General features: G+C 43.9%; 1 protein-coding gene across 9 annotated transcripts; it reads left to right on the forward strand.

Moving 5' to 3' along the window:
* Positions 1 to 6,142: 6,142 nt before the first annotated feature.
* LOC141734629 (phosphatidylinositol 3,4,5-trisphosphate 3-phosphatase TPTE2-like) lies at positions 6,143 to 27,004 on the forward strand. 9 transcript variants are annotated; one of them, XM_074566706.1, is made up of 19 exons: positions 6,143 to 6,484; positions 7,226 to 7,294; positions 9,376 to 9,453; positions 11,743 to 11,790; positions 12,514 to 12,672; positions 13,046 to 13,165; positions 15,949 to 16,048; positions 16,880 to 16,943; positions 17,470 to 17,534; positions 18,726 to 18,786; positions 19,678 to 19,759; positions 19,842 to 19,930; positions 21,203 to 21,264; positions 22,220 to 22,300; positions 23,338 to 23,443; positions 24,099 to 24,196; positions 24,577 to 24,672; positions 25,173 to 25,243; positions 26,740 to 27,004. In XM_074566706.1, exons 2-19 carry the CDS (start codon positions 7,245 to 7,247, stop codon positions 26,840 to 26,842), a joined length of 1,533 nt encoding a protein of 510 aa, XP_074422807.1. In that variant the 5' UTR covers positions 6,143 to 6,484; positions 7,226 to 7,244; the 3' UTR covers positions 26,843 to 27,004. The 9 variants fall into 9 exon arrangements, with proteins under 9 accessions (XP_074422807.1, XP_074422743.1, XP_074422782.1 ...); XM_074566642.1 differs by having other exon boundaries at positions 6,329 to 6,484; positions 7,221 to 7,294; XM_074566681.1 differs by having other exon boundaries at positions 6,359 to 6,484; positions 7,229 to 7,294.
* Positions 27,005 to 27,931: the final 927 nt, after the last annotated feature.

A 27,931-nucleotide genomic window follows, 5' to 3' on the forward strand; every position in this document is an offset into this window, starting at 1 on the left:
CCCCTTTGTCCAGCGGCTGCAGCTAGTGGTGGGGTGCTCGGGTACCACTCTCCCGAGCACAGGGGAGCTGCATGCCATCCCCTGGGGTGTTCACCCACAGCAGCCTCGTCCTTAACCGGAGCCAGTGCTTGAGACACTGCAGACGAATTCATGCTCTTCCCTTAATGGCAAACAACCTCCTTGACCTCCCGATCCTGGGTGGGATTGACAACGGGCCTGGGTCTGCGGTGGCAGTGTTGGAGTCACCCTGTGACTGACAGGAAGCCTCAGGCCACACGTCTCTAATTGCTGCTGTCCTGCTGTCCCTGGAGAGGAGAGGGTGGTGGAGCTGCAGTCCCAGTGGGACTCACATGTGTATATTATGTGACTGCAACTTTGCAGGAGCAGGACTCAAAGCCCAACTCTCCTTCAGAGACCCCTCAAACGCCTCTCAGAGCCAAGACATTTGGAGCACTCTCATGCTCTCTCGAGGACGCCACCAGTGTTAGCCTCACCACTGTCTGCATGTGAAAAACCCGGTCGGCTGGAACGTGTTCCATGCATACTTGCTTCACGATGAACTTGTTTTCCCAGGCTAGATGAAGCTTTAGGAATATCTGAAGCACAAGAGAGGATTTTCCATGAGCTTGACTTCACGTGAGGTGGGTCTAGCAGGAGGGTGTGTTCATGTACTGCTCCACTGGCCCGGAGCTAAAATAATCAAGTCATCGTAAAGAACACGGACACTGTGTGATCACCAGTGTTGTTTCCTCACAGATGTTGAAGTCCCTAGGCAATGGGATTGTAAATGCTCCTCTTTTTTTTTTTTTCTTTTTCCTGGAATACACATGCTTCACACATATTCTGCAGTGCAAATCCCTGCTTATTTTCTTGGAAGGAGATCAAATTCCCTCTTCTTAAGATACTCAGTGATCTTGTCAGCAAATAATAACAGTTTCATTAACTAAAAACTTCCCCACCCTGCTCTCCTCCACCCTCCTTCCAGCAAAAGTACGTAGGTGCTGAATAACAGTCATAAAAAACTATTATTCACACATTAAATGCACAGCCAGCGCAGCAAGAATGCAAACTGGTGGATAAACAAGAATGAAGAGGGTGGCTCTGGGACAGCTCTTGGTATTCCTGCAGTCACGGGGCACTGGGCTCCCCCAGAAAGAACAGCTTGGGATGAAGACATGAAGGTGACACCCAATGGACCTTCACTCCCCCAGAGCCCAATGGAACATCACTGCAGCTCAAAGACTGTGGTGGCCTCTCAAAACTCTCCCAAAACCAGTTCCTCGATGATTGCTTGTTCTTAAAGGGGAGAGGGAAGAAACGAGGCGGACTGCTTCAGACTCCAAAGGAGGTACAGAGACCTGAGGTTTTCACAGCAAGAGTCTGGGTGCCTAGCTGTGCCCTAGGAAAATTCAGAGTAGTCTAGAGCCAGCACAAAACAAAACAGCTCGTTTGCACTGAATCCAGGTGCTTTATGCATTTGCCATTATATTTATACTCCTCTATCACATCCCACCTTCCATGAACATCCTGCTCCCCGGGAGAGACTGTGGACCAGGCTCCTTTGCAGGCACTGCAGGTGTGGAGGTACCAGGGGCCTCCATGTGTGAACTGCTGTACATCTTCCATAGGAATCTGGTCTGCTGGGTTTTTTAAAACAAAGTTAATGTCTGAGATCTGGAACAAATTTTTTATTTTTTTTTTTAAATCTAACAATAAAGGGTTTCATATAAAGCAAGATAAATTTAAAAGATCCAGATGACATCAGCCGCCATAGTTTCAATCTACGAAATAACCGAAACCAGCATATGCGCATTAAAGGTCTGTGGTTTGTTAGCAAGGAGTAACCACAGAAATCTGTGTACAAAGAAGGAGTAATGGTGGCAGACCATGAAACATGCTAGATCTAAATGTTTTGATAACGTTCAAAGAGCAAAGGCATAATTCAGTCTAACTAATGAGTCTGCATGCAGCTTATGAGTATCTAATGGGTTGACACAACAAACGTAATTAGTTTATAAGTTCCTGAGGGCAAGCACAGGTCCGAGCGGATCTCACTTACATCAGGAATGGCTGTACCAAAGGGAATTAGTCACAAGGCCAGAGGGAGTATGTGAATTATCTGCATGATCTTCTACCTACCTCAGGTCAGAGAACTCCTCTGACCTAATTCACTCCCATTTGAAGTAGAGCACCTCTTTGAGAAAAAGACATTTTGGTGTAAAAAATTCAGCGTTTGAAGAACCAGCCACAGACCTTAGCATGCTCTTCCACTGCTTAATTACCCACGTTGTTAATTATTATTGGTTTTTGTCCTGAGTCTGAATGCTCCAAGTCTCATCCTGCAGCTTTTTAATCTCATGCCTTACTCTGCGAAGGGGAAGAGCCCTCTGCTGCCAAATGTCTTTTCCCCTGTTTATGGCTAGGTCCAAGTACCTACAAGCTGTGTGCCTGCCCCTGCCCGGGAACCTGAACCCCGGGAGCTGCCTCGGCTGTGGGTGTGAGTGCTGGGGGAAAGTCATGGAGCAAGGGGTGGCATGGAGCTTGTCCGGGCAAGGCTGGGCACCACAGTAAGTGCACCAGTGGGTAGGGGACTCGGCCGGCATAGGGAGGGAGGAAGGGCAAGAGCAAGTCCTGCTCCTGGGATGATTTCATTGAGGGTTGTTTAATGCAGACCACGTACACAGAGGTGAGAAAAGCTATGGGTGGTGTATGGTGGGGTGTGGTGGAGACAAGTTGAGGGGGCTCCGGGGACTGCAATACTCCTCTGCCTATTTTTGGAATCCTGATCCACCCTAGGCAGGGGCAAGCAGCAGAGTTACATGGGCAGGGGCAGAACTGCAGGTTCCAGGGGGAATCTGTGCAGCACAACAGAGAGGTACCCAATCAATTTAACTTGCCTATAGGATTAGGCAGCTGCTGAACAAGTACCTTTCTATACCTAATTTAAGTCTGTTTACACCCCTTTTAGGGCACCTTTCCACATCCAGTCCTGACCAACTGTGATTATGTCACTTCTTAACTTTTCTTTTAGAAGACAGACAGCTTTGAGCTCCCCAGCCCAGGTGCGATGAGGTGCACTTCACAGCCTTTTACTCACATCATGGTTCTTCCCTCTTTGTTCTGGAGTTGTGCTTACCAGGACTGGAAAGCTGAGAACAGGCAGAAGGCAAGTAAAGATCTCAAGCAATGTTTCCAACCCAACATCTTTCCTTTTTGTGGATCCAAGGATCTTGTTATTCCTTTTGCCACAGAGCCACATGCCACAATTACCTGTGGCTGGCTACTCCCCTATACCACTACCCCAGGATTTTTCAGTTACCTGTTTTCATACTGCAGTCATTGATGCTCCAAGTCTGACTTGCCACGGTGCTATCCCCTGCAGTCAGGATGATTGTGATTTGCAACACATGAGAAGCTAGTCCAGAAATGCTTGCAAGCTTTTTGACATGCACACACATACCCCATGCAGGTGGCAGGTGCCTCACAGGGACAGTCAGTGGGACTGTAAGTAGACCAAGGATTTTTTTTAGTGATGTTGCATGGTCCTTCAGGTACCAAGGGCTGAAAAGCACCATCCTGAGGTTCTTTGTTCTGAGATTGACAGTGGATGTATGGAAATGCACGTTGCTCACTCATCTGCACTTGCCAGATGTTACAATTCACTCAGTGCTAGGTGGCCATCCTTCTGTCCAACCTCTTTTCCAACCTCTGTGTCAGCTGCAAACTTCAGCAGTAGAGTTTTTATCCGGGGCATGGTTTAAAACAAAACAACACAACATTAAACAGCATAAGACAGCACCCAGTCCCTGCAGAACCTCTCTGTAAAGGAATTACTTAAGCATCGTTCTCCTGTTAGTTATTTTAAGACTAGTGTGTTGGGTTTTCACCAATGTGAACCAGATTGAATTTATATTTTTCTACCTTTTTAATCAAATGTGATTTTCTAGCCAGGCAGTTGCTCACAGAAGCAACAAAGTACTTTTATTTTGTCAGTAAAACTTGTAATCTTGTTTTAGAAATATAAATTATTTTGACAGGAATTATTTTCCCTAATCCCATGTTGATTGGCGGCTATTATTATTATTATTTTTATTATTATTATTAAGCTTCTTTAATATTTTATTAGCTGAAGCCTCTATCTGCTATGCTGTCACTTCATCTGGGGGCAAAGCCAAGCTGAGAGATCTACCGTGATCAGGTCATCTGATCTACCTGCTTTTAATATTGGCAGAGAATTGATATTCCCCACTTATCTCCATATTTCTGCTATCCCAAAACTTAATAAAAAGAAAATTATTTTTCTTGGCCATGTCTCTTAAGAATATCAAGTATAAATGAGCCATACCTACTGATTTTAAAATCCGTCAAGATAAGAGATTCTGTTTACCACCCTCTGTTATTTTTGGAATGTGGAGTATGTCATCACCCCTCTGAGATATGCATACTTCTTCCTGCTCTCTACCCAGTATGCAACTGGATTATTTACTAAACATTTCAATCTTTTCTGCATTTTGTTGACAATTCTGCTGTTTTACAGTGATGAATAATTGTCAAGGGATCAGAACTGGGTTCTGAGGGGTTTTTAAATGTCAGTATCATGAGTTAACCAGCACAATATAATTACAATGATTTACAAGTCTTGAATTTAAAAACCAGAATATTTTCAGTGCTTCCCTTTTAGCTTTACGAACCTTGGTTCTTGTTCCTACGCTTTTCTCCACCAGCTGAGAGCTAGAAATTTGATTTTATTAATAAAAAAGTGGTGTTTTTATTTTAGTCATCTGATCCCAGAAGTTAGGGTTTTAAGAAAATAGACCAAGCACCAGGAAACTCATGATGACGCATGAGAGCCGGCAAATCTTCTACAGCATCACCAGTGCTCTAAGATTAGCAACGTTGAAAGGAACAGCTACAGTGTTATCACTGGCAATGTAGCATCTACCTATTTGATAAAAATGGGAAAAAACGTTTCTCCTTTTTAAGAGCATCTGCAACCTCTAGCAAGCTGGTTCATTCACGGCCCTGGCATTCACTCTGAGCGCCCAGCTGGAAGGCTCCCAGCCTCCAGCCCCTCCTTTGACCGGTTGTTACAGGTTGCTCTGTGAAAAGTCCCCTTCAATACCCAAACTGCTTTCACACCTCAGTGTTTTCAGGGCCCAGTACAAGGGAAACTGGATTTCTGTATTTCTGCACTCCAATATGGTCCTTCCTGTGAAGGTGCTTCACAAGCATAAGCTTCTGTGCAGAGTAACTCACAGGATCCCCACATGGTTCACAGGATCAAGCCTGTATCAAATAATCTGCATATGTAAACTTTTTTTCAGAACTAATAGGAAATTAATCAAATTTTTCTCCTCATCATCCAGCTTAGTTTCCATCCATGTTTAGCTGCTTCTTGAATACATAATTATCTGAATATACCAAACATATTTTGCTCATTAATTGCTACCACTGTCTGCACTAGCTACTTACTCATGTATTTACATACATGACAGACTTGAAAGGGAAACTTTCTGTTTAGCCGGCTGCCCATAAACGATCCCTATTCTCAGCATACATCCTAAAGATTTTCTTTCTTTTGGGCAAGACGCATGTGGAAAGGCTCCTGCCATCGGACCAAGCTCCAGCAGCCCTGGGAGCAGCCCCCAAAAGCTGGCTTTGAGCTCCCTCTGCTGCCCACCCTGCTGGAGAGACCCTTTCCGAGCCCAGCGCCGGCCTCACCAGCAGCAGCGTGTTCCGCCATAGGATGCTCATGCTCAGGGACTGCTTGTCACTTGCTGGTAAGCGACCAGGTAGGCGTGAAGCCTCTGCAGAGCACAGGGTAACGCGACATATTCTGCCCTGCAGGCTACCACTCTGCAAAAAATAAAAAAAACCAGTGCTCAGTGTTATGTGAGAAACATCAGTGCTCAATGTTACGTGAGAAACACCAGCCCTCAATACTATGTGAGAAACACCAGCGCTCGATGTGAGGCGTCTCTGGCCTGGATGGCGGCAGTCGCCATCGCAGGCCTTGGAGGCCCAAGTGGCGGCCGACCCGCACCAACCCTGTCCCCATCGCAGCCTCCCCAAAGCCGCCATCCCGCGGGGAAACACATTAAGAGATGTCAAAGCCCAGCAGCAGCACCACCAAGGCTACAAAACCTGAAGGGCCCAGGCTGGGGAGAAGCCCCGCTGGGGCGGCCTCCCTGCTCCTGCGGACCTTGGTGGGCCTGGGATGGCGTGGCCCCGGGGGGACGGGCAGCCTTGCCCCGGGGGGCCCCGAGGGGCCGCCGCGGGACCGTTGCCCACCCGCTGCTCCTGCTGCTGCTGCTGACCGGCAGGTGTCGGGAGCGGCGGTGGAGCCGTGGCCATGGCAGCGGGCGGGCCCGACCCCGGCCCAGGTGCAGCCGCTTGGCGCCGCTGGCCCATTTAGCTGCGGGCCGGCGAGGGGGGGAAAGGCTGAGGCGTGTTCGTGCTCCGCAGCTCGCCCTCGCCTCGGCGGGTGAGTGGGGCTCCGCAGCCCGGTCCGGGGGAGGGAGGGAAGGCGGGAGGTCCGGGAGAACAGCCCTCAGGAAGTCTAACGCAACTTTCCGCTGAGGCCGCCGGGGGCGGGTGTCCGGGCTCGACTTTGAGCCCGGTGGGCGGCCGTGCTGAGGTGAGGGCGGTTTTGGGGGGAGAGAGAGACCGAGCACCCGTGCGGCGGCCGGGGCTCAGCCTGCGGGGCCTCCGCCGTGCTGCCGGCCCCTCTCCAGGGGCGGAGCTGCTGGCGGCACCGTACCGTGGGGTTCCCTGCCCGGGGCTGCGGGGCTGTGCCCGGGGTGGGTCTGAGGGAGGAGAGGGGGACGAGGTGCGGGGCTCCCGGCGGCAGCTGATGGACCCGCTCCCCGCGGCTTCCAGCCTGCCTTTGCCGGGGCTGTGCCCCTCCCGGAGGTGTCAGCGGGGGCTCTTGTGTGTTTCACAGCGTGAAGCCGGGGGGAAAACTTCATCGTGAGATGAAGACGCTGTTTTAGGGTTATTGTCACTGTGGGTTTTTAGGTATAGTCAAAAAACCTTCATCACGCTGCTGAGTGCACTAGCTCTCACTGGTCTTATAGGTAAAGATTGTGCTCTATCAGCTGTAGGGGGGAAATACTTGAAAATGAAGCAGAAACCTGTCTGCTGGTAATGTGAGCGTGAGGCTGCGGGTATCCACCGTTTCTCCTACTGACCCCTCTTTAACTAGATATGTTTCTCTTAAGACCAGCAGAGCAAGAACAGGCACGATGACAACGGTGAGGTATGAACAAGGGGCAGAGCTGACAGAAGGGTCCGGGTGAGTGAAATGAACCGCACCGGTGTATGGGTTTGGGATTGAAGTGTGCTGTCTGTGGGCCCCTGTCTGGACTTTATTACTGCTTTAAATATAACAATGGGAAGAATGGAGTGCTTGAAGTTTATATAGCATGTAGCCTTTGTATTTCCCTGCCCCTCCTTAAAATGCTGTTGTCTGAGATGAGCAATATCTTTGAGAGAAATATGCTGTCGTGATTGTCTTATTGCAAGTAGTTAAGAACTAAAGAAGTACAGAGCACCCAGCCCTGGTATAATAAACTAACTCATGGCAGTAAAGCCTGGTGTCTTCTAGCATCCAGAAGGTCAAGGTCTCTTGTAGAGCAAGATGCTCTTGCTCTGCTCTCCTTAAAAGCCTCAAGTATGAAGTTCCCTTTAGCTGTGAGCAGTCCAAAAAGCTTATGCCCTGTATGGAGAGCGCGTGTGTGGAAGAACTAGGTGGTTCTTGTATATCCTCATTTTCTTCTCCTCCACTCCAGTAGTCAAAGACCAGATCTGGTAGCTTGTGGCAGAAAGCTTGTTCCAGCTTGGACAACAAGTAGATATAGAATGCTCAGAAAAACAAACTCCCTCTGAGGAAAGCATTATCTGGAACTGAATTTTTGTGTGATAGCACAGTGGGAACAGTGTAATCCGGCTTGACTTCTGTTTTCTTTTTGTGTTAAAGATTGGCTTCCTAACCCAAAACACTACTGTTGTTCATTCTTATTTTGGCATATTTTAATCACAGTAGATAAAAAGTGGCTTATGGTGTACTTCATGTGTCTACAAGTATAAGCAAGTGTCCTGCAGCAAAATTGCTGTGGCAGCAGTAAGCTGCTTTAATGAGTAAAGCATTTCAGCTGTACATTAAGTGGAAATTCCTAAGTGAATATCCCATAAGAATGGCTGTAAAGCAAAGCTGAATAGCCAGACATCACTAGAGCTTTGCTTCAGTTCTAGGAACAAAGTGAGGATGCTGGTGTCAGCTGGAGATGCTGGAGCTGGAAAACTAGCTTTAAATACCAAAATTGTTGGGGGGGTGGGGAGGGAAAGAATTCTTCTCTTCAGCCTGATACTGAGTGCAGGTAGTGAACCATCAGTACTGGTTGCTGACACTATAGGAAATGCATCATTAAACTTCTTGCTTAAAAGGGGGTTAGCCCACACTGTAGAAGCAGTTGTGGAGGGTGAATAATACTTGGATCCTCTGAGTTGTTACACTAATGCTTCAAAAATGCTAGGTTGCCTCAGAACAGCATGGAAACATCAATATTGAATATGTGTATGTACTTACTCCTGCCCGAGAAGCAAAGATGCCAGAGACAGAGCCACAGCAAACACTGGCTTCTTGCAGTGCTATTATGCAGCATGGTATTTACTTGGAGGAGGCTGAGTTAGAAACTCCTGGATTTGGATGTTACACTTTATTTTCTCTGTAGTCAATCATGTGGCCTTCAAAGCTTCTCAGGTAGCCCAACAAAAATGTGATCTAAAGAGATCCTTTTAAGGAAGTTATGGCAAGCAGCCACTACCCTGAAAAAATGCTGTTCTAGCACTAGCTCAGCCGCTGCTGCTCTGGTCTTCCAGTTTCCGGTCTGGTATCCTGCTTTGCACAAAAAATCTCTGTGCTATGGATTTTCCTGGTGAAAGCATTCGTTCTCTGAACAAGTAGTTTACTGTAACAACATTAATGTCTTTTGGACTCGAAGCAGTTTTGCATATGCATGTTTCCAGCACTTCCAGAGTCTGGCCTGGACTGTTAAGCCCTCAGCAGACTCTTGGATGCCCAGCTTCAAAGCCCTTTATCCTATCGCTAAACACACCTGTTCCCTTCCTCCCCCAGAAGAGAGAGTTTTGAAAGATGGATTGCTAATGGGAACTGAGTCAGTACAAGCCAAGAGGTTCTGCTGTGCCAACACATGGAATGTGTTTCTTCCCCTGGTACTAGGCTTGTGCTGTGACCCAGGCTACTTCTCACTGCTCAGCTGACAGTTAATATTCTTTTCTCTGGAATAATGAAGGGTAAAAATGTATAAAGTTGACATCTGTATCAGTATTTGACTTGTATTTTTCCTTTGCCAGCTCTCCAACTGCAGAAGAGCCCACAGTAAAGATTGATGATGGTCGTGATGAGGATAATGAACCAGACAGCTGTTCCAAGTAAGCTCATGGTATACTAAATGCCTTGCTTTCCCCCAAAGTGGAAACTCTTTAGACAAAATAAGAAGGCAGATGGCTTGCTGAAGTAGAGATAAGCCCAGTAAATCACTTGATATTGACACTTGTTCTAGTAGATAATAAAGGCAAATAAGTTCAGGAAGCTTCTTTATGCCTCTGGAGGTGAAAGCCCAACTCAAGAACTAGCTACAAGTCCATCATATTATGGAGAACGCATAGTCCAAACTGCATTGATTGAATTTTCACAAAGGAATGAGTTTGGGAGAACACAGAGGAATGAACACTGAGAAAATGAGGTGAATGAGTATCTCAGGCAAATAATAAGCATCATGCCCTTGTCAAAACTAATCTGCCGGAGCTTGCTAGTGATTGACTCTGTTCTTGAAGTAGTTATTTACTAACAGTGTTTAGCTCTTGTCACCAGATTACTAACTCTTATAGCATATTTACTCTAGTCTAGAAACAAGTGAATAGACTTGTTTCTCCGTTCCTGCAGCTCAAGAACAGTAAGATTAAACCTGTTATCTCAGGTCTCCTATGTGACAACATGTCTTTCTAGAACTCAGAAGTTGGCATTTACAAAGGCTTTAAGCTAAGTACTTGAGCAAATGTGCCACACTTTCTTTGACTGTTTTAAGATGTTGGCAGGCCAAATTGGAGTGGTGTGTATATGTTTCAGTCTTTAGTGTACCTAACAAAGGTGCTTGTCCTTATACTGTGGAAGTTGAAGTCTTGGTGTACCTACTACATTTGTAGGATTGACTGGGTAAAGACATAGACCAGCAAACAGTTAGTGTAGTTACTGCAGTGATTCCTCAGATATTACACATTCTAAATACAAGGAAAATGTCCTATATGCTCGGCTGCCTTAAAGGTAAGACTTGTTATTACATCCTTGATTTCCATGGAGAAAAGTGGGTGCTACAACCTAAGTATCTCCTTCCTGTTTAAGGATGCGGATGTTTCCTGGCTAGATCTTGTTTTTAGTTAAAAGTTTGAACTTAATAATGAGAAGTATGGGCTAATTCAGTAAGCCCATCAAGATGCTTCCTCATTGCTTCAAAGATACCCAACCTTGTCTTAAACAGAGTTATTGAGGTGTTAAGGGTATGCACCAGGTACAAAGCAATGCTCAAGTTACCCTAGACGAAAAACAAGTAGGTCAGACAGGATAACTGGGGTGCAATATGCATTATTGAGCTGACAAAGACTTCCTGTAACAGTGGTATCTCTAATGTTGGTAGGGAGGGGAAGTGTAGTGACTGTATATAACAGGAAAGATAGGGTAGATATGTGAACAATACAAAAGGAAGCTACCAGTACTTTTTGTCAGTATGTCAGAACTTTTGGTAGGTCCCACTGTTAGTGATATACTTAGAGAAGGTGTTTTCTTTTAAGTGTCTAAGAAAAGACTTGGTGCTTACAGTAGTTAAGTAATCCTGAGATTACTTAACAGACTGGCAATCTGTTTTTCAAAATGTCAGGACTTGGGACTTGCAGATAATTGTTTCTACCTTACCTCTTGGTGTAGCCTAAAGATACTTTCAGCTAGTAAGATGGTTACATAAAGGCCTAGCTTTAAACCAGAAGGCTTAGAGCATACCAAAGAGGCAACAAATCTTCCATAACTGAAAACAGGAGCTGTAACTCTGCTAGGGCTGGAGATAACTCTCATAATTGCAATAACTTAGCTTCAGTAACTAATTTTCTTAAAAGGCACTGGAGTCTTCAATCTGAAAGCCAAACAAATGTTTCCTTTAAAAGGTAGAAGAGGGATTTGTCTTCCTCTATTCCAAGAGTACAGCAGTAGTGGAGCTATTAACAAGTGCAGCTTTTTCCAGGCCTGGGGGGGAAAAAATCTCTGATATAATAAGCTAATATCTTGAACAAGATACCTTAGGAGATATTTATCCTTTAATGTTCCTCTTGGCCAATAACTATTATATAAGCCCACTTATAGCTTTTAACTGGGCATTAAGCCAGACTTCTAGTGTCACTGGAATTGTGACACTGAGTAGTGTTATGCATAAGTACGTACTGCTGTGCTTCTAGGGTCTGTAACTGATGAATACTACTTCTAACAAGTGGTCAAAGTACTGCTTTCAAGTACTGTCTTAGCCTATGTACTTCATGAATGCAACTGAATAATCTCCTCTTAAAGAAATCACTACTACACAAAATTTTGAAACAAAAAGAATGTAACAGTGCTCTTGTGGCTAATGTCAATAGCAAAATGTCACTTGTCTTAATGCCAGTTCTCTTCTCTTGCAGAGCAATTAGGAGAAAAATTTCCCCATTTGTGATGTCATTTGGATTCAGGTAAAAGATCACGCTTGTAATGATATTGGCAAGGTAGAAATAGTCCTTACTTTTGGTGGAAGAACTTGTAGAGTTCCTTGAACAACAGTGACTCCAACCTGCTCTGTCTGGAAAGTACTGAATCCCCTGTCACCCCCTGAAAGGGTGACTTGAGAAAAGTATTTTGATGGGAAAGAAATCTTAAATAGAGATGACTGCGTTCTCCAAAGAGATGAAAGTCAGAACTGTAAATACTGTTGACTGGGATAAAGGCTTTTTAATGGCTTACTTCAGGCTGTGTCAGCCTTCAAACAGCCAGTTGGTCAGTTGTATACAGTCTAGGTGCTGAAACAAGGTAAGCCTTTAAAGACAGTTATTTATAAGGGACTACACCAAGTCATGAGTGGGAGGGAGGGTGAGTAAGCTGAAAGGTAGCACTGACACTTGTGTGCATTAAAGCATTCAGGTTTGCACTGCTTCTAGGTAGCTGTGGAATTATGGGTTAATAGCTACAGCTGAGTCTGAGGTAAATATACAGTTCCACATGGTTGATGTATTCTGTGCAGATCACTTTAAAAATGCAATTCGAATCTTTCAGCTGCATATACAAGCAGGCCTCAATCTGTATGTAAGAGAAAACACTCTCGCTGAAACAGCTTAAAACAAATATCTGGGCTTGTGCTGTTCAGTCTAATGTCAGCAATTCATTCCTACCTCTCAAACTGTATTTTTCTTTTTTTGCAGAGTATTTGGAGTTGTACTTATCATTGTGGACATTATAGTTGTGATTGTGGATCTGGCTATCAGTGAGAAGAAGGGTGTCAGAGAGATTCTTGAAGGTGTTTCCCTGGCAATAGCACTCTTCTTTCTCATCGATGTTCTCCTGAGGGTGTTTGTTGAAGGGTAAGACATGGGCAAAAGTTAAGTCAGTGTGGCTAGTAAGGAAGCAATAGTTCAAGCTTGGACTATAAATGTGTCCTGTAGGTTGGCCATAGACAATGGCCGTGTATATTGTCTGTCACCCTTCTATAGAATAATCTGTAAAGTGCTTTTGATATAAGTGAGCACTTGGAAACGGTGTCAGCTTTGCTGTGACTTATGTGTGTAGACCAGATGAAGGATTATTTTCTTAGTGAGTCTTCAGTGCTTAGTGTTAAGAACTGCTTCAGGAGAGACTGTCTCTAGCAGTAGTTCTATATAGGTGGTTCTCTTCCTGAAGATGTCTCAGTTTTTGCTATCTGTATGGGCATCTGTCTGAAACTCTCATTTGTTTCAGGTTCAGGAACTATTTCCGGTCCAAACTGAATATTTTGGATGCATTCATAGTGGTTGGCACTCTGTTAATTAACATGACATATTCCTTCTCAGACCTTGCTGCAACAGATCAGATACCAAGGTAAGAATGGTAAAGAAGCCGTTAAATGTGAACTCTCTCTCCTTGCTAGTCTTCTAAGAATTTTCTTGGGCACCTCTAAGCTAGATGTGTGCATAGGAGATCATGAATATGGCTGTCATGGTACAGACTAATGAAGGATAGAGACACCTAATCTTGGTTTACAGTTATAATGTAGACTGTCCCTGTATTAAAGGCAGTGAAGATCTAAATGTATCAGCTGGGGTAACAAACAGTGAATAGTGAGGCTATCAAATGCTGTGATTCAAGGATGTTTTTGGGGGAAGGTGTGCAGCAACCCTGATGAAGAGAGGCGAGTTTGAAGAAAGTCAGGAAGAAGAGTTGGATTATAATAGCAAATGGAACAGACAACTGAGGGAGGATCTCCATTTAGTGGATCTTGAAATAGAAAGAGTTGCCACACTGTTTCTTCTACCTTGCTTTCCCAAAAGTCTCATGGTAACATATGTTGGATGCCCTGGCAGGGAGAAACATGCTGTTTATGTGCATAAGTTAATTCAAGTCACACTTCAATCTGATTTCTGTAGCTTGATCAGATGATAACCTGTGAGAGGAATCAAGTCCTGATGGAGAGAAACTAATCTTAGAGTTTTAGTTCTATCTACACTAGCTTGAATTGGTGAAACTTGCTTGCATCAGCCGGGGAAAGAAGTTGAGGTTTGTGTGTTTTGCCTTTTTTTTTTTTTTAAAAAATACCCTCCCCATTCAACTGGCTACTGGGCACAAGGGGGAAAACCTTCTTCTAGAAGAAACTAACTCAAAGTCTAGTTATTGAAGAACCCAGAGTAGCTGGACAAACATCTAGAAGTATTGGTTGTCTCTCCAAATGCCAGCTAAACTCAGGTTTCAAAAAGTAGGACTGTCAAAGGAATAGCTTTTGCAACCTCAGAATTGTAAAAGGCTGTTTCTTTCTAGGTCTTTTTAAACATTAAGCTGAGTTTAATTATTACTTCCTATTTCTCTGGGCACGTTTTCTCTAAAGCAGCTTTCATCTTATGGCAGCATCCAGTTAAAGGTAGCAGAAACAGCAGTGCAGTTTACTCTGTCACAGTGCTATCTTTACTAGGCTGTCAGTAGTAGGCCTGATCCTGCACTTGACCCATCCTGTTGCAGGTCAGTGTGCACAAGTTCTTTGTATTCTGACTTGCTGAAGTTGATGGAGATTTAGAATAGGCTTTTGGGTCACAAAAAGGAGTTCACACTCATCTCAGATGATACTTGGCTGGGGCCTACCATGCAATTCTTGAGGCCCTCTGTAAGGTTTCCCTTGTTAAGGGCTCCTCAGTCCTGTTCTGACCAAAGTGTTACTACCAGGCACTGGATGATACCTCAGACTTGGCCAAATCCCACATGTTGAGACGGTCTTCCCACTTAACGTTGCAGTAGTGTCCATGCAATTCAGCTAATTTCCAATAGTCTACCTGGGGTTTATTCTTCTTTTCTGACAGACCTTCCTCAAGAAGCAAGCTGCAGTCTTAAAGCACCTCATATATCTCAGAATAGTTAAATCTGAGCAGATTTTATGTGGATGAAAGCATATATGTGACGAGTGAGATTTCAGTGGCAGTCCACAGAGGTAGCAGGCCACGATGGAGGGGTATGGTCTCTATTTCTGTCTAGTCTAGTGTGCATTGGAATGAGTTACCTGTTTCCTTGAAGTCTGACCTGTTAAAGGACATTGAGGAATGAGAGCTGGTATCAGTCTGGGAGCTAATGTTTAATGGTCTAACTTCCTAAAGGGCAGAATGCAAACTGCTTTTATCCTGAACAGCTGCTGCTTGCAGTTGTGGTTCAGGCTGGGGAGAATGGCCATGGAGTCTTCACTCTAACATTGGTTTATCTCCTTGGCTTCCAACTCCAAGGGAGCTCTGTTTTGAAAACAGCAGGGTGATCCTAGACTAGGAAGGAGCTGGGGGAAAACCCGAAGCTTTCCTCCAGGTGTCTGGGACAACCTTGTTTTGCTGGCTTTAAGCTCCACATTGGTGGAGAGCAGACTGTCTTCAACTACAAGGTGATGGGATAATGTTTCCATAATATTTATCCCCCTTACTGTAGGTGTTCACCAGGATTCTTACCTAAGTGTATCAGGACCTGAAATATGTGTGTGTGCTCCTATGATCACATACCCACTTCAGGAATGAATGTTAGTTTGTCCTGGTCCCTAAGGGTATATGAAAGCAGCTGCCCCTGTTCAGTTGTTTCCATAGAACCACTCACATAAGCATCTTGCCTGCTTCAAAGTTCAACAGCAGTTCAAAGTTCTTCAAACCATGTCATCAGCTCAAGTTGCTGAATGATTAAACCCAGGGTTTATACTGACTTTTTTTTTCACAGGCTTCTCAATCAAGGTATGATGTATAGCTTTTTTCCAACTATTTTTCAGGTGGCTGCTTACACTAAATGTATACTTGAAAACAAACTTCAAGGAAAAAGAATTTAGGGATAATAACATAGGTAGTGTTAGGGGAATTTCCTGCTTGCTGGGAAGAGGTGCCTGGGAAAGTCTGTTTGAGCAAGTAAGGGATTTCCTAGTTCTGCTAGCTGTTCAGAACATGTATTCCTCAAAAAAAAAAAAAAACCTTGATAAAACCATGGTATTCCTCAAGCATAGTATTCTCTCTCCAAAATCAGCCTGAGAAGTCCTAGTTCAGTATATGAAACAAAGCTTTAAGCTGTCTCTGAAACAGCTTTTAAATAGCTTTAAGCTTTGTATTTAAGTTTAATTGTGTTCATTTTCTTTCATGGTGAATCTGACTCCCATCTAGAATGGTTACTTTCCTCCGAGTTCTGAGAATTGTCATCTTAATAAGAATATTTCGCCTGGCTTCACAAAAGAAGCAACTTGAAGTGGTGACCAGGAGAATGGTAAGTTGGCCTCTTAGATGTATCTAGGGTACTGTTACTGCTTCCAATGCTATCTCTTTCTCCAAGCAGCCATCAATGGTGAGTAGGAAGACTGCCCACAGCCCTATTGGTCTCCAACTGATAATATTGCCGAAGCAGCATGTTTGTTCAGTGTCCCCGGCAGGGTACCAGAGCTCTGCCTTCAACTTCAGAATAGCTAATAATTCTTAACTTTACGCAAGTCAGCAGCAACTTGACCTGGAAGGCCGGCATATCGAAGCGATTGCAACACCACTGTGTGTCTCAACTGATAACTTCTAGTTTGTGTGGTACCTATACTGTTTTTCCTCACATGGTGGAGGATGGGAATTTTAATGCTTCTGCTGCTTATTCCAGGTGAAAACAAAACAATCTAGCTGTTGAAGCCCTAATCATTGTAAATGCCCCTTATTTTCATCAGGGGCACTATAGTGGTACTAAAGCTTCAAGTATGTCATCTTGCTCAGGAATAAGCAGTCTTGGATATGCTGCCCTTAACTTTCTTCTTCTTCCTCCTCTCAGCCCCCAAACACTCAAATGACAATGACAGATTCATACTGCAGTCTGCAAAGAATCTGCAGGGTTGTTTCCACTAGAATAAACTGATACTTCAGGGTAAAAATTCCTTATGGACCTTCTACCTAACACAATAAATGTTATTCTTGGCTAATTCTGTGAACTTTGCTATAGCAAAATAAGGCTCTGCTACTCATGACTTAACTTCAGACTCTAAATGGTTTTTCCAAGTAACAGGCACCACTTGTTGATCTTTGGCATTCGTTTGGAAGACTAACTCTACTCTCTTCTTGGCAGGTCTCTGAAAACAAAAGGCGTTATATGAAAGATGGCTTTGATCTGGATCTCACTTATGTTACTGGTTTGTAGAAGCAAATGACACTTTGCAGCATGTTACATCCTGCTAACACCAGTCAGTTAATAAGTGCTTGACATGAAACACAGGCAATGTTTTAGATTAATGAAACTGAAGTATGAAGTCAAACCAGGCTTACTCCTTTTCTGTGGGATTTTGAAATATGGATTCTTGACTCTGACATGGTTCTCAAGGATTAGCCTTCTGGGAGAGAGGTTGTATGTGCTTTATGTAATGATAGAAATTCTCCTGAGGCTTAGGGTACTAGAGCTGAGAAACTATTGACTATCTCATAGTATTTTTGCCTGTGATTCTATGGAGACTGACACTTAATGGTAGATGATGCTTCAGGAAGCATTATTCTCCTCCTCTAGCTATATAAAATGCAGAAGAAAACCTCAACAAAATGGGTAGGTCATTCTTATGATTAGGGTGGAAATAAGCTGTTACACAATGATGTTGCTTTCAATCGTGTAGCTCCTACATGTGGGGAGGGTTCTCTCAATACTTCTGATTGCTGTCTTTTTCACAGATCGCATTATTGCAATGTCATTTCCATCTTCTGGGAAGCAGTCTTTCTATAGGAACCCCATAGAGGTAAAAATCTCTCCTCTACCAAGTTCATTATTTCTGAATGCTGATTTACTTGTATGTTCCCACTAATCTGCATGTGGACTAGGTTGTCAAGTCAATCCTAGTCCTGCTGTCTTGGCTGGTTGGAATGATTAAGTGATGGTCTCCACTGTGCTGTACTGCTTGCGTTGTAGTCTCTTAGCAAAGCCTAGTGGGATGTATCTTGCAGCGTGCACACACTGGTTCTCTGATGCTGCTGTTCCTTGGGAATGCTTCAGAGAATCAAGTTGGCTCTGTCCCAGGCTAGTAATAGTATGAGTGATGAGAACTGTATCACAGAATGGTAGGGGTTAGAAGGGGCCTCTGGAGATCATCTAGCCTAGCCCCCCTGCCAGAGCAGGGTCACCTAGAGCAGGTTGCACAGGAATGCATCCAGGCGGGTTTTGAATGTCTCCAGAGTTGGAGACTCCACCACCTCTCTGGGCAGCCTGTTCCAGTCTTCTGCCACCCTCAGGGTAAAGAAGTTCCTCCTCATGTTGAGGTGGAACTTCCTATGTTCAAGTTTGTGCCCATTACCTCTTGTCCTGTCCCTGAGCACCACTGAAAAGAGCCTGGCCCCATCCTCCTGACACCCACCCTTTAAGTATTTATGTGTGTTGATAAGGTCCCCCCTCAGTCGTCTTTTTTCCAGACTGAAGAGACCCAAGTCCCTCAGTCTTTCTTCATAAGAGAGGTGTTCGAGTCCCCTAATCATCTTGGTAGCCCTTTGCTGCACCCTCTCCAGCAGTTCCCTGTCCTTCTTGAACTGGGCACAGTACTCCAGATGCAGCCTCACCAAGGCAGAGTAGAGGGGGAGGATGACCTCCCTCGACCTGCTGGCCACACTCTTCTTGATGCAACCCAGGATGCCACTGGCCTTCTTGGCCACAAGGGCACATTGCTGGCTCATGGTCATCTAAGTAAAGATGTTAAAAGATCTGCATTTACGCCCTTCAGGGCTATGCTGCCTGATACTGTGGAAACACAAATACATCAGAGAAGATAGTTGCAGTAGTACTTCTGTTCCAGACAGGAACCTAAGCTCTTGGGCTGGAAAGGCCAATATCTGTCCAAGGGTTGTTTATGAATGCAGTTGCTGGACCCCTCTTGGGGTGGCAGTAGAAATAAGGAGTAGGGCACTAACTACTCCGAACTTGTATCTTGTTATTGCTTTAGGAAGTTGCAAGATTTTTGGACACCAAACATGCAGACCACTATAAAGTCTACAATCTCTGCAGTAAGTATGTTTAGCTGCTGAACTGTATTGAAATACTGCTAAACAGGAAAACATCTTATCAAGGTATGATGCTGGCAATCTCCAAGAACTTAGTTTCTCAAAAGCATGCAGTTGTTTCTGACTGCCTTCTGTCCTGAATGTCACTGTTGACTTTTAGTATCTATTATATTGTACTGAAGCTTGCAAAGGAGATACTGGATGCCTTGCAGTTTAGACTTCCTTGCTCATGCTGAACAACTGCTTCAGTGTTCCAAAACGCTTACTAAAGAAGTGGAATACTAAACCTGGGCTAAAACTTGAGGTGATGTTGGAGGATTTATCTAATGATGGCTTAGAAGAATGAGGTGAATGAAGAGTTAAAAGCTCCTCTGCTTAGAGGTGGTTAAAACAATGAAAAATACTTCAGGAACAACTATTCTGTGGTTCCTGCTTTTGTAGTAGATCATCACAGCTGGAAGTAAACAGGGTATGATATGGAAGCATTGATACTGAAGCTGTGAAAAAGTAAAACTGTCCTCTGGCTAACAGGGGTAGAGGGGTAGATGAGGTGTGTGGTGTTAGCAGCTCCTTAACACTTTGTAGGTGGTGTTGCTGTGGTTGACCCTGAGAGTACATCAGAATATTAACTTTCAGATCCCTAAATAACCCCTATGAAAAAGAATGGCTATCTGGGCCTGGAGGTGAGTTTTCACTTAAGTGAGAGGTGTGAAACTAGAAGCTAAGCAAGCATGGTCTTAGCCAAATTACTCATAGTTTTTCCACTTTGATCTGTCTATTTTTACTACTGTATTTTAACAAAATATGCTCAGACCAGCAGTTGTGTGTCAAAGCAACTTTCTTTGTTGCAAGTCTGTTCACTTTCCTGGCATAACTCAAGATCTTTCTTTGTAGGTGAAAAAGGCTATGACCCCAAGTACTTCCACTACAGGGTGGAAAGGATTTTTATTGATGACCACAATGTCCCAGCACTACAGTGAGTCTTGTCAAGAAATACATACACCATGACAGTTCTTTGTGAGCATTTGCTTTGATCTGCTAATTTTCCCCTTCTCTAGGGACATGCTGAAATTCACTGCCAGTGTCCGTGAGTGGATGAGTCAAGATGAAAAGAACATCATAGCAATTCATTGTAAAGGAGGCAAAGGTAGGACTTCTCAAGCGTAATCTGTGTATGTTACAAACTATGTGTTATTCTTACCATGACTTCTTTGATTAAAGTATGGCCTTAAGACATAGCATGAGATGGGTTTAGAGCATAATTTGACAAATTCTGCAGACACTGTGATGACTAGCAACAGTATAGTGCTGTGTGTTTACTATTACACAGCCCCATTTGCAGGTGCCTAAATTGGTACTTAATCTAAGATGCCATCTGACCTCTTAAAAAGGTCTTCAATAACTTCCTGCTTTCCTGACTGCTGGGACAGCAGTCTCCCAGGAGAGGCTGGGGATAGGAAGCTGCTGAAACCGCTACTGTCAAAAACGTTAGGCTGCTGCTTTGGCTCCCTGGCAGCTAGTCACCTACACTAAATATTCTGCACTGTAATGTACCTCCAGTGTTTTAATTTCTTGCAGTGGGGGCTAGGTACTGGATCTTTACATCAAGATACACAAGGTATTATGTGATAGAGTACAATGTAGTCTTATGGGAACAGGCTAGTCAAAGCTACTGCACGTGAGCTGACATGTGGGTGCTATCTGCAGCCTGTAGTAGTGCAGGAGCTGTTTGAAGTGCTTAGGTAGCTGTGTAAATAAGCCAAATTTCCCTGCAGACATCTGCTGCATCTTTAGCTGCCTGCTGTTACTACTGCAAATACTTGGCTTAAACCAGGTGGTTACTTAAGGTAAAGAAGGCTCTTTCCCCCACTTGAAACCACAGCTTAAAAGGTTTTGCAAAACTGAATATTGAAACTACCTGCAGGCCAAAACCAGCTTGAAGAACAAGTGTAGGGAGGGGTGATTTGACCTCTGAGATCTTAAGTTCAAATCTGAGACTATATTGGAGTCTTTGTGCTAGCAGTCTTGATGCCTTCATAGTAGGGTTGAGGGGGAGGGAGTTGGAGCAGAGAAGCATCTCTTGAGGCTTAGAGCATTGGTAAGTGCCAGTCTATAACCTAATCTAGTAGTGTGTACTTAACTCTGTCCCCTGCTAAATGCAGCATGCAGATACTGGCCAGCTTCCTAAGCATGTCTAGGAATACTAAGAAGAAATGTGGGGAATGCTTTCAAGGAAGTTCACAAACTGCTGTATCTTGTCTTTAACTCATTCTTCTCAGAAATACAGGCACTTGACTACTCTAGTGTCACTTATCTCCTGTGTATGTATGTCTTCTATTTTAAAAGTTAAACTTCACAAAAATAATCCTAAATACCTTTGAATTCCTGTAGTTCAACCTGTCTCTTACTTCTAATACAGGCAGGACTGGAACAATGGTCTGTACCTGGCTCATAGACAGTGACCAGTTTGAGAGTGCAAAGGTAAAAACTGGTGTTTATTTTTTGATTCTTCTAGTGTTCAAAGTGTCCCTTAGAACCTACTTAATTCATGAAATGCAATAATATTTTACAAAAAGTGTATACTGGAAAAAGGATACTGTGAACAATCTGTTCTACAAAAATTTCTTGCAAAGTATGATGCTATGTAAATTCCTTTCTGATAAAGGCTACTCTTGATCATGAAGAACTGGGAAAGTAGAATTTAACAGGATATCAACTCTGAATCACTTTTTTTTTTTGAGGCATAATAGACCTAGGATCATGAGCAACAACTTTCGTAATCTGTAGATAGCTTCTGAGCATGCGTTACTAAAGATAATGTCACTGGTTTTGAGTGCAATTTTTTTCCCCGACCTCCTGCCAAGTAATGTGAGGCATCAAGAATTGTCTTGTCTTGGCTGCCAGCATTACAGCAAGAAGCCTTTCTGGGGAAAGGGAGAAAGACCAGCAAATCCCAGCCAGGACAGATGCATGTGCTGCTTTAGTATCCCAGGTCTGGTGTATCAATCTGGACCTGGGTTGCAGAAGGCCCAGGTCACTCAAGGTAGTCTGGCCAGCATGTGTATCCGTCTAATCACTTGCTTTTCTCTGAGTCTGGCTTGTGAAGATCCAAACTAATGTTCAGCTTGGTCTGCCACAACCATATGAGAAATATAAATGGTTCTAAAGCAATTGGTTAAAGCATATTGCTTTCTCCATTCAATGAACTTTATTAGAACTCTTTCATGGATGACAGACTTAATATATCTGACTTCCTAATTAGTACTTTTTTATTCTAGTTAAAAGCCTCCTTTAGAAGGTACAACAACTATTGCATATTTGTACTTGCATTCACTTATTGGAATTGACTAGTGTAATTCTAGTTGACTACCCACTTCCTGAGAAGTGGAATGGTGGTGGGATGAATATCAGCCCTTGAAATTATCTTCCTATGTAGGAAAGTCTGGACTACTTTGGGGAGAGAAGAACTGATAGAAGCACAAGTACCAAGTTTCAAGGAGTTGAAACTCCATCCCAGGTAAGCTTGAGCAGGTCCAGCAACAGTAGCCAAACGAACACTAGCCTTGGGAGTGCTTATGCTACCCCACCTCCCCACCTTGTTTCAGAGTAGGCTCCTACTAATGCTTAACTCCTGAACTTCTGTACTTTCTTTAAGGGCTGGAAGACTACCAACTGGTAGGGTTGCACTGCTTCTCCCCCCCTACTCCCATTTGTCCAAGCATATTCCTTATTGTCTTTCTCTCTGTAATATCATCAAATCTGAATTACGGTACCTAAGATAACGGGATTGTTGACATTAGGAGAGCTTTCAGTGCAACCCCAATGTTCAAGCAGGGTGAGCTAGAGCAGGCTGCCTAGGGCCATGTCCAGTCAGGCCTAGAATATCTCCACAGCCTCTCTGGGCAACCTGTTGCAGTGTTTGCCTGTTCTCACAGGAGCATGACCCTATAAGACAATTATGCTGTTTATTGAGGATGCACTGAAGCCTGCAGCCTGGTCTGGGGAGGGCTACGGCGCTGGGTGGAGGAATGCATGCTCTAGAAACTGCATTCACAAGGAAAAACTAAGCAAGTCAGTACCTCAGACTACAGCTTGGGGCTTTGCTCTTTTTGATTCACTGTGTACTGTGAGATTCAGAGGTGTGAGATGAAGCTGGTGACAGAGGTACTTTTAGTTGCTGGCATAAAATAAATGGAAGTACAGCTGTCCTTCGGAACATGCTTCTGTAACATGGCAGTATCTTGTACATTTAAACATTCTGCCCCTTAAAAAGCTACAATATAAAAGCTCCTGGCTTCTTGCTGAACTCAAAAGTACAGAATTCCTCTTAGAACACGAAGTTTAAATACTGCTTAAAAATGCAGATGTTGAATTTGTCTAGGATTATTTGAACTGGGAGGGGGAAGGAGAACAAATGGCTACTTTCTTCTTAGCTTTGGACTTAGGAGAGCCAAGAACTTGGCATAGAAGATCTATTTAATCCTACTTCTGCCTATGATTAGTCTCTGTGGGGTACAGAAACTGCATAATGTGTCTGGGTTTTTTGCGTTACAGAGTAGGTATGTTGGGTATTATGAGATCCTGAAAAACAAGTATAACTTGAAACTCCCACCAGAGAGACAACTCAAAATAAAAAACCTCAAAATCCACTCTATACATGGTAAGAACTCTTGAATTTGGGCATTCCTCTATCTGGTAATGGTTTCCTAGAACAGGCAGCTGATCTCTACTGTCTCTCTTGACAAGCCCATGATAGGAATGTAGACTTACTGGGATTTCAGAATTCAAATGGCACAGTTAAAATACAATGAAGAGCATTTTGGAGTGCAATTGCCCCATGTGTTCTGTCACTTTCTGAGTAGCTTGTCAAATGGTGGCTCACATACAACCTGCTCTGTCTTGGGAGGGGAATCACTTCTCAAGTGAGATTAACTCCACCTGTGGAACTAGGTCTGCTAGTGTTTCTCAACTTGATATCTACACACACCTGTTTCCATATGCATGCACTGGTAATTTTGATAAAAGGCTGGAATTTCAGCACTAATTGTTCAATGTTTCAAACTACTGTTCTTGTTCAGTTGGTGGAACTAGACTCTAGCCTGTTCCTGTTCCACTAGTAGGATTCACTGCTACTTCAAAATACAGCTTTTGACCACTGAATCTTGAGCTACCTTTAGGATTTGAGTTCTCTAAAGTCTATAGCAAGGCATTCTGGAAAGAAGGCACTTTTTAATAGGATTGCACTTGGTTTTCATGACCACTTGTGTTTCCAGATAATGTATGTACTGTGGTATAATGTAACTCTTTCTTCCTAGGAGTTGGGAAAGGCAATGGAACTGACATGAAGGTGCAGATAATAGTGAAGAAGCAAGTTGTACTAGAATGTGTATGTGCCAGTCAAAGAAACTGCAAGGTGAGAGTACTATGAAATCATGTCAGTTGAGTCTCAGAACCTGAAAGCTGACTTAAAGGTCAAAAGTGTCTTCCTGTAAAAGTTGAATACTGGACATAAAACTATCTAAATAAATGGACGTTGTGAATTCTGAGAGAATGAAAAACTAAGAGTTGCTAGATCACAGGGGAAGTAGTGGTAGAATAGTGAAAGACTTTCCTAGAAGTCAACTAAACACAATAGCTTGCTCTGACCAGAGTAGCTAAAATTGTTGGCTATTATTCTAGCACTGCTATTGAATTTGTATACCATGGATGAGTAGCTAGGTATTGTCATGAATTGGTCCCTTGTCTCTCTGCAGTAACTTTTTATAAAAAGTAATGCTTTATTCTGTTATCCAGCTCTTCTTTGATTCTGAAAGTGACTCTGTAGTCATTGGCTTGGAAGACAGCCCTGTTATAAGTGGAGATGTGAAAGTCCGATTTGAATCGCATTCTGTAAGTATAACAGCATGAAGACCCTCACTTGAGTATCAGGAGAGGCTGCAGTGCAAACAGCAGCTGGGCTGCGTGGGGCAGAATCTGTTCTTCTCCTGTGGCTCCTGCTGTGTGGGGTGTCCCCGCTGTAGCAGCTGTCATGCCATCTGTGTGCAGTGAGTGATGCAGCAAATGTTGCTACATCAGCCTGTGCAGGCAGGGGAGGCATCTGACAGGGGAGGCATCTGGCTGGTCGTACAATACAACCAAGACATCTTAATTGAGTACCTGCTGCTTCTAACATGGATTTCTTACTTCATTGTATTAAATTTGAGTGACCTACTCCTGGAATAACTTCAGTGAAATTAGTGATCTGGGTGTAATATTGGGCTCTTCAAGCGTACTGACTCTGGCACCGTAGCTTTGTAAACCAGACTACTGAGTATGGGTGGGTACTCTTGCTCTGCAAAAAATGAGTCCTCTTGTCTAATGGAGTCCTTCAACAAGGTCTTTGTGTTTAGGATCTGCCAAAAGGCTACGATGACTGCCCATTCTTCTTCTGGTTCAACACTTCCTTTATTGAAAATAACAGGTAAGTGATCATAGTGACTGCCTTCAGATCCTAACTTCTGGTGTCCAAACAGTTGAAACTTCCTAAATGTGGTACTGAAAGCTGAGATAGCTGGCTGATCAACCCTGCCTTGGCTTCTCTGTGGGTACTGGTCTCTGACTCTCAATTGTAACTTGCAAGCAGGCAGTCAGTGCTCACTTGCTTGCGCTGTTCCAAGTGTCTTAAACATGTGAGCTCTTTATCAACTTAACTCATTGGACTTTTTCCCTCAGCACTCTAAGTATTGTTAGTGAACTTGAATTCAAAAGATATTGCTAACTATTCAAACCAAAGGCAACTCTGCCATCCTCTATAGTATGGCTGCCTGAGAGGCTGGAACTCATTCAGCAGCTTAGCAAGCAAACATTAAGACCAGAGTTAGAGGTGCTGATGCTTGGGATCCCGAAGAAAGGATCTCTTGCTGCTTGTCATGCTTTGGTTAAAGTTAGAAAGTACTGTGGCTCCTCTTACTGAGACAAGAATTCCTGGGGGAGCTCCAGCCAGTGGAAGTTGGGCTTGTCTGTCTCGCTAGGGGAGTGATGTAGAAATGCATAGACAGGAGATCCTTCTCTTCTGGTTACCAAACTTGTCAGATTTAGACAGAGGAACAGTGAACTTGACATTTGAGATGTAATAACTAGAATAGGAAGGAAATAACTTTTATTTAACTGATCCCATTGGAGCATGTGGAGAGGTAGCTGTGAGTCTGTGTTCATAACTCTAGACTTAATATGCTGAGCCAGCAATGCACTGTGCAGCCTAGGTTCAGACACTTGGCTGGACCAAACTGGTGCTGGGAGAAATGTATGCCTGCTGTCTGACAGCCCTGCAACAATGCTATCTCAAAAGCTTCACCCAAGTGCTTTGTTTCCACCAGTGCCAGGGAGGATGCCTCACCAGAGCATCTTTTAGACCTAATGTAGTAGAAACTCTCTCCCTTTCTGCCCAGAGAAGCCTAGTGGACCTGTGGTGGACTATATCTGATCAGAAGTGAAACAGCTGCTAAGGCAGTGTTCCTATCTCTATATCTCTAATTCAGTCACAGCTGATGTGCAAGTGCTATTAAGTGATTACCAAATTCACATCTAGTTAGCATTAGAAGTGGAGAACATGCCTGATGAGCTTGACTGAGTACTGAAACAAATCCTTGTCACTAGGAAGGTCAGTTATCAAATTCCTGCCACTTGCATCCCATCAGGAGGCCTTGAGCTGAACATAACACTGATTTTAATCTAATAATCTTGCACTGTGGGGCTCTGGGGGAGAAAAACCCAAACCCACGAACCCATAAGGTTGACTGTATGTTTCTCAGACTACTTCAGATCCAAAGCCCTGTGCAGGCATGGCTGATGTCTATCTGAATTCAAGATCTGCGGCTATATTTGGTATTCCAGGGCTGAGCTTGAGGTTCTCTTCACTGACTGAAAGCAAGAACATGTCTTAGGCTGTAAGATATGCTACTGAATTTTGTCTTTCAGACTCTACCTTCCCAGGAATGAGCTGGATAACCCTCACAAGTCTAAAACGTGGAAAGTCTATAGTGAGACATTTGCTGTGGAAGTGAACTTTATTGAACCATAAGGGAAAGCCAAAAGAAGGGAAACGTGTAAAATGTATCTCTTCCTGGAGAATGTCTTGCTGCTTCAGTACGAAGTGAAGCAGTCTCATTTTGGTGTACTTAATGTATTTCTGTGTAGATACAACTTCTCAAATAAACTTACATGAAGTTCTGTTGTGCAGAGCAATAATCTTCTGAGGAGTTCCTTAGTGTGAGTTGACTGTCATGTTAATGAGCTGTTGGATCCTTTGGAGCTTAGATGTCCCTACATACAGGTAATCCCTACTTTATTAATCTAAGATAATTGTCTGGCTTTAAGCAAGAACATTGATGTGATGGTGGAGACCAGCAGTCTAAAGGAGACTGATGGAAAAAATCTGACACGCCTTCCCTCAGTATCAGGGTTTTCCACAAGTCTGGAATATGGGAATTTGGAGGGAGAAAGATTAGTCTACCCGTGCCACATTACCTCTTCTTCAGTAGAAGTCTTGTTATTGAACCACATTTCATCAGAAATCCAGTGATGTAGGATTTGAGTAACACCTGGCCTGGGAGCTGAATTGGGGGTTGGAGGCTGCACAGCTGCTGCTCTGCTGCTGTACCCTCCCTGCTGCCCCCCCGCCCCCCTGGCCCCTTCTGACAAAGGGCTGAGATGGCCCCATGCCCTAAGCCTTCCTCAAGTCTGCATCTCATCAGCTCCTGGGTGTGCCAACTGCCTGGGATCAGTTAGCCAGGCTTGCCTTAATACCTGTATGCAATGGGTTTGATCTGTGCGCTTGCTCCTTTGAGCTAATACTGCAAATGCTCACTGACTTCTCTTGAGCTGGACTAAGACCTGTAATGCGCAAACTTCCAGGATGCTTATTTTTGCCTCCAGATGTTCTCAGCTGTGCGGCTCTTCTGTGGGGACTGTTCAGGTCTTCCTTGATGTGAAACATGTGGAGGTTAGCTTCTTGGTTCTGGTGCTTCCTTAATCTTTTTATTCAAAGAATGGTTTGGGTTGGAGTGGACCTTAAACATCATCTAGTTCCATGGGCAGGTTGCTTGAAGTCCCATCCAACCTGGCTTTGAACGCCTCCAGGGAGGGGGCATCCACAACTTCCCTGGGCAAC

This window comes from Larus michahellis, chromosome 1, assembly GCF_964199755.1.
Source record: "Larus michahellis chromosome 1, bLarMic1.1, whole genome shotgun sequence".
Lineage (NCBI taxonomy): Eukaryota > Metazoa > Chordata > Aves > Charadriiformes > Laridae > Larus > Larus michahellis.